Source organism: Rhincodon typus, chromosome 8 (assembly GCF_021869965.1).
Source record: "Rhincodon typus isolate 14 chromosome 8, sRhiTyp1.1, whole genome shotgun sequence".
Lineage (NCBI taxonomy): Eukaryota > Metazoa > Chordata > Chondrichthyes > Orectolobiformes > Rhincodontidae > Rhincodon > Rhincodon typus.
This window is the reverse complement of record NC_063339.1, coordinates 54,128,977-54,147,766: the sequence shown is the minus strand read 5'-3', so window position 1 is coordinate 54,147,766 and position 18,790 is coordinate 54,128,977. Positions and strand designations below refer to the sequence as shown.

At 38.1% G+C, this 18,790-nt stretch overlaps 1 protein-coding gene across 1 annotated transcript in view; it reads left to right on the top strand.

Moving 5' to 3' along the window:
• The window catches only part of sec23a (Sec23 homolog A, coat complex II component), an 81,818-nt gene that overhangs the window by 9,533 nt on the left and 53,495 nt on the right, over positions 1-18,790 (top strand). The window contains exons 3-6 of the mRNA XM_048600083.1: positions 1,742-1,799; positions 4,941-5,027; positions 7,586-7,822; positions 14,155-14,234. Coding sequence (XP_048456040.1) covers positions 1,742-1,799; positions 4,941-5,027; positions 7,586-7,822; positions 14,155-14,234 — 462 coding nt within the window. The remainder of the gene's footprint in view (positions 1-1,741; positions 1,800-4,940; positions 5,028-7,585; positions 7,823-14,154; positions 14,235-18,790) is intronic.

The window sequence follows — 18,790 nt, the reverse complement described above, 5'->3', positions numbered from 1 at the left end:
TCTCCACTTAGCTGGATGAATACAACTTCAATACTCAAGAAGCTTGGCAGCATGCGGACCAAAGCAGTCTCCTGGATTGGTATTAAGTCCACCACCTTTCCCTCCACCACCAACACTCAATAGCAGTGGTGCGTAGGTACATATGTGCACCTTCACTCAGCAACTTCTAAATCCATGACTATTACCCTCCAGAAAGACAAGGGTGGCAGATGCATAGGAGCATCAGCTGCAAGTTCATTCCAAGCTACTTACTGTCCTGATTTGTAAGAATATCACCATTCCTTCAGTATCAATGGAATACAGTTCATCACCACCTTTTATATGATGTTTTTAAAACCCGGAAATTGGAATAAGAAAGAGTTATTTTAACAACCAGTATTTAAAAGGGTGGCTGCAGTTTTGAAAGCATGTGCCAATCACTATGTAAACAATAATTTGAACATACAGTAATTGAAATTCAGTTTGCAGATAGTTTGGAGCCAAGGGGTGTGCTGACACAGCTTTTGCTAGCAACGAGAACTCGATTGGTCTATGGGCTAGTGGCCAAATATCACTGATACAGACTTTTCTGCCTGTCAGTTAGCTAAACAGTTTAGAGCAGGGAACACGTTAGAGAGAGAAGTGTTCAATTTTTCCTCAGCTCAGGAGTGGTCTCCCTATTCTTGGCAGTCAAAATGCATTGTAAACCTGAAGAGAAGCAGTTTACCTTTGCTGCAAAAGTTTATAAATGCTGTAGATTCTAGCTGATATGTTAGTAACTTTTTAGAAGGGAACCGGCCACCTTCTCTGTCTCGCTAACCAGTGGAAGCACCTGGAGAAAGACAACTGAAGCAATGTGCTGGCCAGCAGAAGAGTCATAAGGATCATTTCAATAACAATACCTGTTAACAAAGACTACTGAACTGTTTTTCCAGGTCTTCCCCTCTGCCCATAATCTGTTTTACGCTGTGTGTGTATGTGTGTATGTGTTTGGGGGAGTTTCTAAGGTGATTGGAGTTTTAATTAATAAGATTATATGTCAACAGTTTATAAGTCTTTACCTGTAGCTAAAGTCTAAATACTGTTAATAAATAATAATTCTTATTTGGGGCCAAAACCTTGTCCACTCTTTCTATCAGCTTGGGTCTGAAAGTCCAGTGAATTGTAATAGTTTCTTGAGGGAAATTAAGATGAGCAATAAATGCTGGCTCCGCTAAGGAAGCTCACATTCCATGAATGCATGAAAAAAAAACACAGTGCACCCAAACATGGCTACTGGTGAACTTCTGACTACATGTGGGATATGGATAACATGGTGAGGCACTGATTCACATAGTCCAGAAAGATGCCATGCTTGTCCTCTTAAACCTTGCAAGTGTTTTCCTTCTGGGACGTGAAAATGTGGAAATTGGTCCCACTTGAGTTGGAAGTTTGATTGCATGGTTGTTACTTGATGACTCATGGTAAATGGGTTTTCTAACACTCCCTGTTTTAGCTCACACCAGCAGAATTGACATTAAGATCAAGGTTTGTTATGATCCTGTTTTTAGAGCTATGCCCTATACAAGTCATTACCTTAAGGAGAGAAAATTGAAGATGGCTACTAAGATGTTTAGAAAAAAAAAATAAAATTGGTACCATATGAGTAACTGATTTCTATTTATGTGCTGTAAGATAAATTGAGGAAGTTACACGTTCCTACACTATCCTAGAATAAGCCTTTGTGTTTTTCTCCCTAATTGTCTGTTGTTTGTTTTTTTAGCCAAGTAGATTACAAAGCAAAGCTGTGGGCTTGTAATTTCTGCTATCAGAGAAATCAGGTAAGCTGGTCGTTATGATTGTTAGCATGGTAGTTTGCAGCAGTGTCTGTTCAGAAATTTTAGAACAGGAATATATCTGAAGTATTTGTGACATGAATCTAACATACTGAGCGCATAATGTCCTTAACTACTTGAAAACAGTGGTCTTATAACCATTTATTATTTCAATTCTTGTATTGGAGAATAGGAACAGACGTACTCTGTTTAGCCCTTTGACCCTGTTCTGCTATTAAGCTAGATCAGAGATGATCTGCTCCCTAACTCTATTTACCTGCCTTTATACCCTACTCCTTAATATTTTTGACAAAAATCTTTTCATCTCAGATTTAGAATTAACAATGATCTAGCATTGCTTCTTATCACCTTTTTTGATAAAGGCATTTCATAATCTTGCCCCTGAAACATGTGCCTTCATGTTATATATTATGCCCATTTAGTCCTAGACTTGCTGATCAGTGGCAGTAGTTTCTGAATATTGGTTTTCCTTAATTTCTTGAATTGGATCAAATCACTTTTCAACCATTTAAATTCTTCGGATTACAAATCTTGTTTGTATCATTTCTCTTAATTTAACTGTTGGAAATCTGACTACATTTTGATAGGATAATGTACTCATCCCAAGGTTAACAGGCTCTGTTTAAGGTTTTGTGCCCAGAAGTACTCTCTCGGTAATCTAACTAGGGCTTTGTGAAATGTGAGCATGATATCTGCCCTTTGTATTCTCTTCCTGTACACGTAAAAATCAGTATGGCATAAACATTTTTGTTTAATTTCTGTGCCTGTTCATGACATTTTATCATCTTTGTTCAAAGGTCCTCAGTTTCTTTGGACCTCCACTGTTTCTATCTTGTCACCATTTAGAAATTACTTTCTTCTGCTTTCTTTAATTCACGATTGGAAGACCTCATATTTTGTTAGCTTTAAGTCTCTTTGCCACAGTTTTGCCATTCGTTTCATCAATTAATATCTTGGTTATTTTATGCTTCAGCCTAAATTCCTTACAATATCTTATCTTGCGTCATTTTCAAATCTGAACATGTGACTTTCCATTTTATTATCATAATTGATAATGAATTCAATGATAGCTGAAAACCCAATGCACATCCTTTTGGTATACCATTAGTCATATGCTATAAATTTCAGATAGGACTCAATATCTCAACCTTGTCTCTTAGCACTTGGCCAGTCTCTTACAAGGACCCTTATCCAGTGCCTTTTGGAAGTCTTTATGATATTACATTTTAGATACTCCCAATTTTAGTTACGTCTTTTCAAAATTAATTTGGATTCATCAGATATGGCATTCTCTTTACAAATCCATCTTTAGTTGGAAAATTTCAGTGTTTTGTCACTATAGCTTTAATTATAGACTCTAGTAATTTCCTGACAACAAATGTTAGGCTAGCTCGTCTAGAGTTCCCCATTTTCATTTCACAATTTGTAGAAATAGAACACTAATCCACAGGAAAGGTCCCAAAATTGAGAACTTTAGAAGGGATATAAGCTTTTGCACTGTTCGCACCTATGTCCTAAAAACCCTTCAACAGAACCTATCTGGTCCTGAAGATTTGTTATGATCTGTACCACATTGGAGTCTTTCCGTGGTTCGCCTCCCACTGGTTAGCTTTTAGTTAACCCATGAATTGATATAACAGTTTGCTGCTTTCTTGTCTCATCACATTGAAGTCATTCTTATCTAAATTTCAAATCTTTGCTTCTTTGCATTGTCCTTTTCAAATATTACATTAAACTCCTCATGTTATGATTGCTATTCAAAAAAAAGTCCCGTATTTTTACACCAGTTTTCACGACTGCCAGATATCTCAAAACATACTACAGCTGATGATGCTTTGATATACTGAAGGGTAGTCAGTATTGTAATGTAAGAAATATGAATAGCCAATTTGCCTATTTCTTTTAATATTGTAGAACTCTGGGATCTTTAATGCTGACCTGAGAGGGTGGGTTGGACCACAGTTTAATATCCCGTTTGTAAGACTGCATCTGAAACAGTACTGTATTCCCACATTAGTGCACTGGAATGCCCTGGAAGAGTACTTGTGACTCCAAAATCCAAGTACTACTGAGCTAAGGCTGACATAGTATTCATCCACATTTACGTAACATTTGACTGTTAACTAAATATGGCTCATTGTGGAATCTAAAATGGAATGTCTCCTTGTTGACTGTAGGACACATCTAGCAGGAAACTATTTGGGACAGATTTAACAGATTCACTATCTTTTAAATTGCTCGTCTTCATTTGTATGAAAATTAAAACTGTTCATTAAAACCACCTGCCTTTGTTACATGCTTGTCTAGTTTTTGAATTGTGCAGTTTACCAGTTCAGAGCTACTCCTAAGGGCCTACGTATAACTGCCACTACACTCTTAAATGATCATCTCTTTCTTGCTTCCGTCCTCATAGTTTCCACATTCTACTTGCCTCTCATTACATTCACTTTCGTATAGGTGCAGTTTCATCTTTAATGACTGAGCTTGCTCCTCACATTTCTATCATTTTTTCTTTACCTTTCCCTGTTATAACTTAATATGTTTAATTTTCAGTCCTAACCATCTGTCATGTTTTAGCAATAGCTACTATGTCATACCTTCAAGTTGAAGCTGTATTTCATCAATTTCTTTCCTTATGCTCCATGCACCTTTAGAACACCCATGTGCCAGAATCTGTCATTCCACTTAATTCTTTTTGATACTTCTCTCCTAGTTTAATTATGTTGCAATTTCTAGTTTTTAAACGTTACTCTCTTCCCCTTTTGGTTTCAAAATATTTATACTAACTTTTCCACTTAAACTTTTACTGTCCACAAATCACATCTTTCCATCCCCTTACTCAGCTAAAGAAGTTGTACTACCAAGACCTGCATCTCAGCCCAATTCAAGTGGCATCCATCCCAGTACTGCAGTCCCTTCCTCTCCCAGTACTGGTGCCTGTGCCTCACCACTCATTAAGCAGTGTGTCCATCTTCCTAATTTATCCTCTTGCCTATTTGCAGTGCAAAATATAGTGTCTTCCACTGTGTCAAATACTCAGAATGAAAGAAATATTTTGTTTGAAAGAGAAAGTAATCTGCGGTTTTAACATACCTATTTTGATGAATTTTTTCCATTTCAAAACAGTTTCCTCCTTCCTATTCTGGGATATCTGAGATGAACCAACCCGCAGAACTTTTACCACAGTTTTCTACAATTGAGTATGTAGTCCAGGTAAGATGGTTGAACCCAGTGTTTATTCAGTAGGACCTCTGATAATTGTACTGGTAGCAAATGATTGACATTAAATACCAATGAAAAAATAAAACAAATCTCATTAATCCAAAAACTTGTTCTGCTGTACCTTAATTTCTATTTTCTAATGATGGATTTAAGTATTGCTTTCACTTCTATTTGCCCCACCTTCCGAGATTATGAATAGATTTGTGGTTTAGAATAGCTTAATCAGAACTATTAAGAGGTCTTATCTTCTTCAATGTAATTGAACTTTACAATGCCAGCATTATACAAGTGGTCTGAGGTAATCCAGTTCAGGTCAATTTGCTGCGTAATTTACACTTTGGACTTTATTCCTTTTGCTGTCTAGAAAATAAAATAGTCCAGGAGAGGTGGGAAGCAGCCTCAGCCAGTTTTAACAGCAACACCTCATTAAATGTCACTTGCTAACTTCCTGATCACAAAGGACAAGAAGCTGTTGCTTTGCTCAAATGCAGAGAATAGTCCGAAGCAAATATCCCTAAGGAGAATCCCAGTCATTGTGGATGGAAAAGACATGACAGTGATGGAAATTGAGCGAAAGGGAAATTCCTGTATGACGTTGCCTGCAAAGAATATATATTTTGCTGTTCCTGGCACATGAGTCAACACTAAGCCCTGCTCCTGACGGAAAAAAAAAAATCAGGTTTTAAGAAGAATAGTAGCTCTGTATCATCAAAAAGAAACCTGCTGCCTCGGGCAGGTGATTTTGATGTCTGCAGTTGAAAGTTTCATGTCTGTTATATAGGAATGAAATTTGGTTCTCCCCAGTCAAAAGCTGTTAAAATTGACTAGACAGTGAAAAGGCATATTGTTGTCATTAGCAGCTGTTCAATGCCAGTATGGAGAGAATCAAAGAAGAGACTGAATAATCTAAGTAGGTAAAAGAAATAACCTGCAAAATAAAGAAGGAAAAATATTTCAGAGAAACAGTAAGAGGAACTGTCATAAAATACTATAGCAAATACCAACATGATGTGTAAACCCAATAAAGTAAAAACCAAAACTTCAGTGACTGAATTTCAGTTGCTGACCTCAAGTAAAGACAAAGAAGTTTGAGAAACCTCTTGATTTCATTGAAATTGAAGCCATGTAAATGCCTGGAGAATGTTTTTTTGACGCAGATCAACAAGAGGGGAAAAAGTGCTATTTGACCTCATCTTCACCAATCTAACTGTTGCAGATGTATGACAGTGTTGGTGGATGTAACGATTGCACAGTCCTTTGCGGAGAGCAAGTCCCATCTACAAATTCATTATAACCACCCCCCTCTTTTTGAGTGGCAATATCGCGATGATAAATGGGACAGATTTCAAATGGATCTAGCAATCAAACCTAGGTAAGCGCGAGGCACTGGGCCATCAGCAGCCACAGTTTTTGTGTTCAACCACATATAACCTCATGGCTTGGCATTTTACCTTTTGTAATATTACCATCAAGCTGGGAGATTTTAATAAAGAATGCAGGAGCCTTCAGTAGCCAAAAACAAGATGTCAAATTGCTGAAACTAGAACACAGGTGCAGATGCATAAAAAGCCATAGAAGCTGCATAAAGGTAGGTGGTCCTTGAACCAACATATCAGATCTGAACTCTTCAGTCCTGCCACATTAATTGTTCCAGCGCATTAATGCAAAAGAAAAGGATGAAGTGCTGAGTGGATAATCCATCTTGGTTTCCTCTGCTTGATTAGTACCCCAAACACCACCATCACCATCACTCCCTTCACCACCAATGCGGCCGTTGTATGTACCGTCTAGAAGATGCATTCCACTTACTCACCAAAGTGCCTCTGACAGCACCTTCCAAGCCTGCGATTTCCGTCACCCCCATGTCTTTTCCACTCACTATGACCTGGATTCTCTTTGGGGATATTTGCCTCAAACCATTCTGTGTATTTGAACAAAACAACAGCTTGTTGGCCTTTGTGATCAGGAAGTTATCACCTAGCAGGACAAGGCCAGCAGATATGTGGAACACTATTACCTGCAAGGTTCCCTCCAAGTCACACATCACTATTCCTTCAGTGTCACTGGGTCAAAATTCTTGAACTCCCTTCCTGCCAGCAGAAGGGAGCTACATCCCAAGGACTACAGTGTTTCAAGAAATTTGCTCAGCGGAATGGGCAATAAATGCTAACCTAGCCAAGTGATGCATATATCGTATGAATTTAACCTTTAAAAATTCAGCTTTGAGAAAAGGATTTTAATTATTCATGGTGTAGAAATTTCAAGATCAGTTGCAGAATTAATTACAATGATGACCACTCCGAATTGGCAGAGTTCATTTGGGATTCCAAACTTGAATCTAGGCAATACTGAAGAGAATCTTGTTTCAGAAAGAAAATGTTCTGAATACAGTAATTCAATATAAGTTGTTGCCTAGGTGTCCACAGCTTTTTGACTTTTTTGTACATTGGTATGCATACAGTTACCAAAGTGAATAATGCAAATAAGATGTTTTAGAAAATGTGCATTATTGAAGAATGTTTGATTTTTTTTTGTTGTTTTTTTCACAGCGAGGCCCTCAAATGCCTTTAATCTTCCTTTATGTTGTGGATACTTGCATGGAGGATGAAGATCTGCAGGCCTTAAAAGAATCTATGCAAATGTCCTTGAGCCTTTTGCCACCCACAGCTTTGGTTGGTCTCATTACATTTGGCAGAATGGTGCAGGTTCATGAGCTTGGTTGTGAGGGTATTTCCAAGAGCTATGTCTTCAGAGGCACAAAAGACCTAACAGCAAAACAACTTCAGGTAAGTAATATTATTCATGATATGTGCAATTGACTTTGAATTATTTTCCTTTATATATTGAAAAGAAGCTTTCGCGTTAAGTGTCAAGCTTTATTTTGAAATTAGCAATTCAGACGTACTTTAGTGTATCTTAACAATGGATATAATGGAAGTATGTTGGTCTTTTTATCTGTTTTAAATTTTATTCTGTTGAGCACTTTTGAAAAGCACTTTGAGCCAACTCATAGGCATTGGTTAGTATCTGTCTGAAACTTGACATACAAGTTGAAACTGGCTCTGAGCTTTGGCTTACAAATATTTTAAGCCATTTAAGGGGTCCCCTCATCTCATATACGTTAGTTCAAAAATACTGAATCCAGTGGACTCATTAGGGTCATCCTTAATGGCAAATAGTAAATTGGAAATTCCTTTCTTGCATTCATCAGGACATTCCTGATATGAAGTTCTAATCATGGCCTTTAAATTCAGAAGTCACAGGACACCAGGTTATAGTCCAATAGGTTTATTTGAAATCTAAAGCTTTCGGAGTGCTGCCCATTCATCCGATTAAGTGAAGAGAAGACATACAGGCACAGAATTTATAATTGGAGAGATCAAACGATCATACAAATGGTGTGAATGGAGTGTCGACAAGGTCGAATAACAAGTCACTGCGGGTGATCAAGAGTGTCAGATGGTATGAGTAAAGTGTTAACAGTTGAATAACAAATGAAGGGATGACCTATAATCCAAATAATTAGGGCAGAGAGATAATTACAAAAAATTAAAAATAAGGTGGTGCTGGAGACAAATCAAGTGACTGGAATAGTATGACCAGTTCAAGAGTCGCATGCCGAGGGTCTAACCAAAGTAGTAAGTAATCCAAAACGGTACAAACTAGTTAAGGTAGAGAGAACATAACAAATTATCAAGGTGATGTTGTCAAAACAAGGACAGAAAGGAAAATTTTACAAATACAGAACAGTATGGTGGGGTTACATGTAGTGCAACATGAACCCAAAATCGCAGTTGAGGCTGTCTTCATGGGTATGGAACTTGGCTGTCAGTTTCTGCTGGGTGGTTCTGCATTGAAGTGTATCTCAAACGCTGCCTTGGAGGACACATACCCAAAGATCAGAGGCTGAATGTGCTTGTCTGCTGAAGCGTTACCCGACTGGAAGGGAACATTCCTGTCTGGTGATTGTTGCATGGTGTCCATTGTCAATGGATGCATTGTCGTAGCATCTGAATGGTCTCACCAAAATACCATGCCTCAGGGCATCTTTGCCTGCAGCGTAAGAGGTAGATAACATTGGCCAAGTCACATGAATATCTGCCGTGTACATGATGGATGGTGTTCCCGTGAGTGATGGTAGTATTTATGTTGATGATCTAGCATGTCTTGCAGAGGTTGCCATGGTAGGGTTGTATGGTGTTGTGATCGATGTTGTTCTGAAGGCTGGGTAGTTTGCTGTGAACGATGGTCTGTTTAAGGGGGTTTTTGGGGGTTGTTTTAAGGCAAGAAGTGGAGGCATGAGGATGATCTTGGCGAGATGTTCGTCATTGATAACATGTTGAAGGCTGTGAAGAACATGGCGTAGTTTCTCCACTCTGGTGAAATACTGGATGATGAATGGTAGTCTCTTGGTCGTGTCCTGTGTCTGTCTTCTGAGGAGGACTTTGCAATTTTTTTTTGCTGTGGCACGTCGGAATTCGTGATCGATGAGTTGGGCATTGTTCTTATGAGGGCATCTTTCAACATCTTTAGGTGTCCATCGCATTCCTCTTCATCTGAGCAGATCCTGTGTATATGCAGGGCTTGTCCATAGGGGATGGCTTCTTTAACATGTTTAGGGTGGAAGCTAGAGAAGTGAAGCATTGTGAGGTTATCTGTGGGCTTGCGGTAGAGTGAGGTGCTGAGGTGTCCATCCTCATGGAGATGCGTGTGTCCAAGAATGAGACCGATTCCGAAGAGTAATCCATGGTTGAGTCTGACGGTGGAATTAAACATGTTGACATCGTTTTGTAGTCATTTCAGGGATTCCTCACCATGGGTCCAAATGAAGAAAATGTCATCCATGTATCTGGTGTATAGCATTGGTTGGAGGTCCTGTGCAGCAAAGAAGTCTTGTTCCAGCTTGTGCATGAAAATGTTGGCATATTGGGTACAAATTTGGTCCCCGTGGCTGTTCCATGTGTCTGGATGAAGAGCTGGTTGTCAGTGGTGAAGACGTTGTAGTTGAGGATGAAGTGAATGAGTTGTAAGATGGCGTCTTGAAATTGACAGTTGTTGAGTACTGAGGCTGTTGCAGCGATGCTGTCGTCGTGGGAGACGCTGGTGTGGGTTGCCAAAATGTCCATTGTGACGAGGAATGTTTGTGGTTCAACTGATCCATGGGTGCTTTCTGTAAGAAATTTGTAGTAATGCAACAGAAGTTGGGGGTTGCTTGTACAATGGGTTTCAAGATGCCCTCGACATAGCCAAAGAGGTTCTCTCACAGCGTACCATTGCCTGATATGATGGGACGTCCAGGTGTGTTGTCTTTGTGTATCTTCGGAAGGCAGTAGATGTCTCCTATGTGAGAAATACGTGAGATGAGAGTACATTGGAGTCTCTGAAGGTCTGGATCAAAGGTCTTGTTTAGTCTGTTGAGTTGACAGGTATGTTCTTTGGTCGGATTAGCAAGTAGTTGTCTGTAGTGTTCCTGGTTGTTCAGTTGTCGGTATGCTTCTTTGCAGTAGTTTGTTCTATTATGTATGACGATGGCTCCCCCTTTGACTGTTGGTTTGATGATGCTTTTGCATTTGGTCTTGAGAGCATGGATGGTGTTTGGGTGACATTCGTGTTACCTTATGAGAGCGGCTGATGAATCTGATGTTAACGCATCTCCTGACGGCTTGAGTGTACATGTCAAGCCTAAGGCAGCGGCCTTCCAGAGAGGGGTCCAATCTTTCTTCTTTGGTCGCTGCACTGCAGATCTCTCTGTCGACTGTTCTGGTTTGTTGATTGTCTTGTTGGGCTTGCTGCTGACATCTTGGGGTTTATGGAAGAATTCCTAGAGCTCTGCCTTAATTAATCAGATTATAGGTCATCCATTCAATTGTTATTGAGCTGTTAACGCCTTGCTCACACTCTTGACATTCTTGATCACCTGCAAAGACTTCTTATTTGACCTGTCAATACTCCACTCACGCCATTTCTATGATCTTTTGATCTCCCTGCCTGAGTGTATTCTCTTCACCTGGCAAAGGGACAGCGCTTCAAAAGCTTGTGATTTCAAATAAACCTTTTGGACTACAACCTGGTGTCATCTGATTTCTGACTTTGTACACCCAAGTCCAACACTGGCACCTCCACATCCTGGCCATGAAAGTTTGATGTCAACTTTCCAATGTTGATTGAGATTATGGATGATGAGTGGAAGATGTAAATTGCTTTATTCACAAGCTATTCATTATTTCTTTAAATATTTTGTGACAACATATGAATTTTAATCTGATTGCATTTCTTCGAGTAATCCGTATTTCATTTTTTTAAAAAATGGACTAACATTTTCACTACTCCCTTTGCTGTAATTTTCCCCAAAACTGTTGTGGGCTGAGCAGAATAGATCATGGAGAGGGCCGTTCAATCATGAAGAAACTCTTCTGCTCCTATTCCAGTAGCGAAACGACTGAGTCAAACAGGGTAGTTCAGTGGTTAGTACTGCTGTCTCTCAGCATCAAGGACTCAGGTTTGATTCAGCCTTGGCCAACTGTCTGTGTGGAGTTCACACATCCTCCCCGTGCCTGTGAGGGTTTCTGCTGGGTGCACCGGTTTCCTCCTACAGTCCAAAGATATGAAGGTTAATTGGATTGCCCATGGTAAATGTGGGGTTATGTGGGAGGGTGGGGTGCTGGGTTTGGGGTGGGATGGTTCTCGGAGTGTTGGTGCAGATTCAGTTGACCGAATGGCCTCCTTAACTACGTAGGGATTCTATGATCCTACAAAATCTTGTCGAATTATCTATACTTTTTAAAAGATACTGTTTCCTACTCATAGGAGACCTACACTATGTATTTGGACCATACTAAATGATTCTTTGAATAGTTGCAAGCTTAATTCATGATTGGACTTTCCCCATCTCCAGATATGTGGCATGTTTAGCTAAATGTGGCCATACTTTTACATAACCTGGACCAATAATATGTTAGCATTTTCGTCTGTGTTTTCCAAATATTAAGTCTCCTGCTATTGGGATTTCTTGAGCCACTTAAAAAAAGTTATGATACTTAGCTGGAACTAACAATGATGAACTGCTTCCCATTCTTCTTTGATATTGTCTTTTAAATAATAATTTGCAGGTATTGGTTCTGATTCAATTTCTGACTGTACTGTTTGGTACAACTCTCTCAAACCAGGATCAATTGTTTGTTTTTCTGTTATTGAAGATGGATGAAACATGTCAGTCTCCTTTTCTTTACCTTCATCCCTTTTATTTAAATTTTCAAAAATTGAGTCAGTCAACTGAATATGCATAGAATGTACCTTTCAGATATAGACCTCTTCCTCTTCCTGTCTAATTCTACAGGCCTGAGATCTAGTTGCAACAGTCAGAAAACAATCCAGGATGTTTCTCCTGCAGCATCTCTATGTTTCTTTTGCTACATTGTGCTGCTCCTTTTTCTACTGATTGTCCCCACCAGCCTTTTTTGAGGCAAGTATTTTGGAACCAGTTAGGTTATTCTCCAGAATAAAATCAGTTCCTTCTGGAATGATTTGTACACTGCTTCAGTTAGAACCTCTCCATTTACTAAGTCACACTTTAATCCAACTCAATATAGTGGGATATATTTGTAATCTTAATGTAGATCTCCAATTAATATTTTCATCACTGACCCCTCTGGAAGCTGCATTATATAACAGCATAACTGAGTGACTTGCTCTGTTGTCTCCTAATATCATATTGGTTTACCTTCTTGGTTAGAAACATAAACAAACATTTCCACTTTTGAAACAAAATATTCATACCTTCAATGGTCTGATTCTCTCAGTCAGTAAATGAGAAAACTTTCTTGACTGACCTGAATCATCTCTCCCTTTCTTGTAGATTCTTGGAACTACTCCACTTGATTTTCAGCTCTATTTTCAATAACTGTTTCTTTTCCTGATGCACCTTTTCTGAAGATTCCTTAGGCATTCCTATTCCTACAACCAGTCTCCTATTTTAACTTGCAATAATTGGCTTTATTATGTCAAGTCTTAGTACCATGAAATCTTATTTTCTTCATATCACTTTCACATTCAACCCTTTCTCTTATTATTATCATTATTATCTTTCTATGTCTCGGTTCTAAACATTTTCCTTTATTATTTTGGAATCAGTCTGTTTGCTCCCTAAAATTAATATCTTTACATCCCCAGATTTTCCAGTTTCCTTCATAATTCCAATGTATCCAATTCACCATACGTAACTGTGGGAGACATAAATCATAGATACCTGCCAATACTGCTGCTTTTTGAATCTTAGATATTTTATGCTCACCTAAATTAGTCTTGAGGTTTGCTGGAATATGTATTTTGGAATTAATTCATCATCATGATTTTGTTGCATTCTCATCCTTACAAGTTTTGCCTTTATTTTTACCTTCAATTGCCAGCTATTTCAGTGTAGCCTTCATCAAAGCTTGCAAATAATCTACTTAGGTTTTCTACTCCCAGAAAAGTCTTAGTAGCATTTTAAATCCATTTTGAAATTCCACTTTGCGTATTATGCTTTAAAACGATGCTCCCGTTTATGTCCAGTATCTCCAAGTGTTTGTTTCTTTAAAGATTCACAGACCCCTCTTAAATTCAGTGAATTCTGCTCTGTGAAGTGATTCCAGCTAATGATAATATTGGAGAAATCAGATTTCATCGTGTAAACTTAAGCTTATGTTTTGCTTTTAGTTACTGTGGTGGCTTGTCACACAAGGCTTTCCATGTTCTTTAATAAAAGAACACAAGTTTTACACTACTGTAAACAATTTTGGTTGAGTAGAGGAATGGACAATAGATCTGGTTGCATGTTTAGATGATGTGGGGGTGCCGGTGTTGGACTAGGGTGAACAAGGTCAGAAATCACATGACATCAGGTTATCGTCCTACAGGTTTATTTAAAAACACATGCTTTTGGAGCGTAGCCCCTTCGTCAGGTGAAGTGAGAAAGAAGCACGCAGAACATAGAATTTATAAGTAAGAGATCAAAGGGTCACAACTGCTGAAGATATTTTAAACAAAATTAAGATGCTGTTAAATCTTTAATCAATTAGAAGGTTTGAGTTGATTTAATATGTTTAAAGGCTTTAATTTGCATTGTTAATTTTGTTAATAGGACATGTTGGGCTTAAGTAAACCATTAGCCACCCAGGCAAGTCGTGGGCCTCAAGTTCAGCAACCACCGCCATCCAATAGGTAAACTTTCACTTTAACTATATGAAGTTACTTTCGAATAGTCAGCCTCGATCTTGCAGTTAAGATGACAGCAAAACTATGCATGTTAGGTGTCATTACCGTGTGAAACTAGCAACAACTTCTGGTATCTGCACATGCACAGTTAAATGCAGAAATCCACAAGTTGCCTGTGTCTTCCTTGCACCTGTACAACATCCTCTGCTAAAGTTCTTGCAGAGAGCTCTCTTCAAAATTCATTAAGTAATGAAAACCGCCCCTTTTATCTTGTAATATCATTCTTAAGAACGTATGAAAAATTATGTCTCCTAATAGGGTATAATTGAGATTTTAGTGGTGTCATAAGCCATACCTACACTAATACCCACCCACCCCCCCCCCCCCCCCCCCCCCCGGTCCTTGAAAGCAAATATTAGTTGTGTAATGTCAATTTTTTCCATTATGATACTTCCATAGAATCATCGAATCTCTACATTGTGGAAGCAAGCCATTTGGCCCATTGAGTCTGAGGAGCATCTCACCCTGACCTACCCTATCCCTGTAACTCTGCATTTCCCATGGCTAATCCGCTTAACCTGCTTACCTTTGGCCTGTGGGAGGCAACCCACGCAGACACGGGGAGAACGTAAAAACTCCACACAGTCACCCAAGGGTGGAATTGAATCCTGGTGCTCTGAGGCAACAGTGCTAGCTACTGAGCCACCATGCCATCCATAGATATATAGTTTTTTAAAAAGTTATTCTGAAGGATATTTCAGCTTCCAAAATGTACACCCTGATCCTTATTTCACTCTGTAAAACCTATAAGAAGTGCAAAATAATTTGTTCGTTTTGCTTTTTGGTTGACTGTCAGAGAATTCTGCAATCAGATTAGCAGCTTAATCTGCTCGATGATATTACGGTTCTAGATACCTGGAGATCCCCTGGACTTGTTCGAAGATTTAAATTGAACTCATTAAAAGTAAAACCCATGCCACGGGCAATACAAGGTCTTTGTGCACAGCTTTCTTTTGAGGTCAATGGCAAGCCACTGTCTGCAAAATCCAGCTATGAACTGAAGTCATGAGAAAGCAAACATTTTGGTTACCTCTGACATACTTAACTGAGGATATTCCTTGAAGTAGCAATTTAGAGATTTGTACTTTTCATGGTCACTGAAATAATATCTTCGTGAAGAATTGGCTTTGAAGTAAAAGGAATGTTTTTATTTTAAGATCAGAAAAAAACTGTGTTTAGAAATTATTTAAGAATGTGTCAGTTTCATTTTTTTGCATGATCAGAGTCTATTTCAAAAAACCACAAATCTAATTTCAAACACAAGATATACTGATATTCTGTTCCTTATAATTTACAATTTAAAATTGCTTATAGCTACTTTGCTATATTTTAAATTTGGTAATTTTAGATGTTCAAAACCATTTTCCATGAGACTTTACTGTTAATGATGGGGAATCAGTACACAATAGGCTACTACACTTCTAAGATCTGATTTGAATCCTGCAAAGATAGGTAGGATCTTTTGTGTGACTTTGGGTAATAACCATCTAGTACTTGTGAGCATGGCACATATCTATAATAAATTAGTTAAACCTTATGGATAGCTTCTGTACTGAATGACATAGTGGGTGAAATTCTGAGTTATTTCTGGTTTATTTGAGAAATTGTGGTTTAAATAGCATCAACTGTGAGTTGAATAGTTACATTTAGAGAGTGTACAAAACTGCAGCCTCATCATGTGTAAATTTTAGGCCCATTTCCAAATTGTTGGCCAACTTGATTTTGATGTTTTTTTTCTATGTTCCACACTAAGACTTCCTATGACTTCTGATCAATTATGGCAAAATAAGGCCATTATTTTCCCATATGGGCTAATTATTAGCTCAGGATCTGGATTTTAAAAAAATTGATTCTTACAGCCAGTAGACTTTCATCTGTCAGTGTGATTTGGATTTGAGCAAGAGATAAAGGATCAATGTCCAAACTACCACAATCTTCTGGCACCAACTGGCACTATTCTAAGTGGATAGGTGCTTTGCCAGTCGGGGCAGTGTTTTCTTCTGTTCTTGCAGCCACCTAATATTGGATGAACTAGCTATAGGTTCCAAAAATGGCAACTTTTAAATTGGTCAGACAGCTTGGAAAACTTAAAAATAAATTGATTATGCACTTTGTCGAAAATAGTGCTGTAAATTCTGCTGCTTGTGTTGCTAGTTGCAATCTTTAAAATACCTGAATGATAGTGGTTTTAGCAGTATATTTAACCACAGCGTTATCCTGTGGGTAGCCATAATGCAACACTTCATCGTTTTTAAAATTCCTGTTTTTGAAGTCACACTGTTGAAACAGAAGTCAACAATATTATTTCTTTTGCGTGCAATCTGTACAATTAATTTCCTGTTCCAAAGTAAATTAGTTTCCTCAACTTCAAATGTTTTAATTTTAAAAATATGCTCTCTTTGGGATTGAATCTAGTTACTAGCCATGTCTTTCTGAAATTCTGAATATTTTTCTTCGCAGTAAATGCTTTTATAGATTTTGGGTATATTTTAGGGTCATTCTTAGAACAGAGAAACAAATCATTTAAGGGTATGACTATTTTATTTATACTTGTGAGAAGTGTTTTGATGTTGAGTCAAGTATATATCAAAAGATAAAAATGAAATGAAAAATTGGTCCTGTCTTATAATTATGCATATCTGCACTCTTGTTTTTCCTAGTGAAGGTGTCTAATAGAAAAGAAATTATGGAGAAAACAATCTGATTCATTCTTCTGTTTGCTGTTTTTCCTTGCTTTGATCATTACAGTTTTATGCCCTTTATACTTGCTTTATTTAATATTCAATTTGTCTCTGCTTTTGCTACCAATGTATTGTTTAGTACATGATTCATTAAAGCCTGCACCTCAGAAGTGTGATCTATTTGAATACTTTTGTAACTGAATATTGCAGCTCGTTTCCCTGTAAACTAGCTGCATTACTAAGCCTGACTTCTGAACATAGAATTACTGATTTCCAGCGTCCGTGGTTCTTTTTTTTTTGTGGAGAATTACTTAAAGCATGGCATTTAACAAGTTCTGCCATTACGATCTCACTAACAGGAGTCACCTCTATGACCCAAAGAAGAATTCAAACTGTCAAGAATATCCAGACAAATACAAATAGGAAATCTTCACTGTCTATTTTTCATACATTTAGTACGATTTTATCTTTACTGCATGCATGTTTTTCATAAATTCTGTATCGTTTAAAGCAATAATGTTCGCATGTTTAACATTAGAAGTGGTCATTTTTGATGGCTAAATGACAATGAATGGAACACACTAGAGTGTGTTGTGAAGAAATGGAAATGAAAATCCAAATGGGGCTAATCAGAGATATGGAAGAGATGAATGGCTAATAATGAATAATCAACCACAAAAGACACTGAGAGAAGTAATTGAAATGTCCAAGGAACAACAAGCAATCTAGTTGAGCTAGAAAATGAAAAATATAATCCAGTCAAGAGGAAAAATGCACCACAGTCACAGGGAATTTTGCCTGTGAGTAATTAAGGTGGTCCCAGCCCTGTAACAGGGTGAGAAACTTAATTGAGAGTGATAAACAGTAGTGCTTCATGTGGTTCAGCCAGGTCCAGTAATGGATGATAAATCATCAAATGCCAGATCAATTCTACACCCTTTGTACCTGAAGGGGAGATACATGCAAAATTGAGCAGTGATATAGTTGAGTTGTGTAACACGATGCAGTGGTTTTATAGATTTGGTCAAGGAAACAATTTCCCATAAAGGGGAATAACCTTAAAAGCAGAGTTAGACTTTTTAAAAGCAATATCAGCAAGCACTTTTTCATGCACTCCACCAAAAAGCTGTTGAGGCTGGGCAAATTCAAGATTTCAAAGCTGATATTGATCAATTTTTTGTAAGCAACTTGGGGCAAAGGTTCCAAAGGTGCAGGTAAAGGAGTGGTTGAGCAGACTGACAACTGTAGAAGTGTTAGGGGAAATAGCAATCAAAGACTAAGCGGTTGAGAGTTTTGCAGTGCAACTGTAATTGACACGATGGAGAGGTTTTGTTTTCCTCAAGGGCGAACCTAGAATCTGGGTTTGGAAGGTGTTGGGTGATGTGTATGAAAGATACAAAACTGTAGTTGGAAATGGGTTTGACTGTGATCAGTATCACAAGAGTAGAGGCACCATGGCTGAGCATGGATTTATTTAAAGAATCAATATGCATAGAGATAGCAGGGAACAAGAAAACAGCAAAATCAAAAGGGAGCAGGTACAGAGACATGATCTGGAGATGGGCATCAGCTGATGGGTAGTTGTTCAGTGCAGATGAGGAGACAAAAAGTGGGTGATATTTTGGTGAGAAATTTGAGAAATGCATGCTTTTGGATGGCCAATCCAAAATCAATCCTCAGTAAACTTTATAATAACTAACATGACACAATTGTAAGTGCAAATGCATATATTTCTGAAGAAAAGGTACCCATCAAGTATAATGGTTTTAAAAAGATATAGTACATATTCATTTGGATTTCAATGATATACTTTCCAATTGC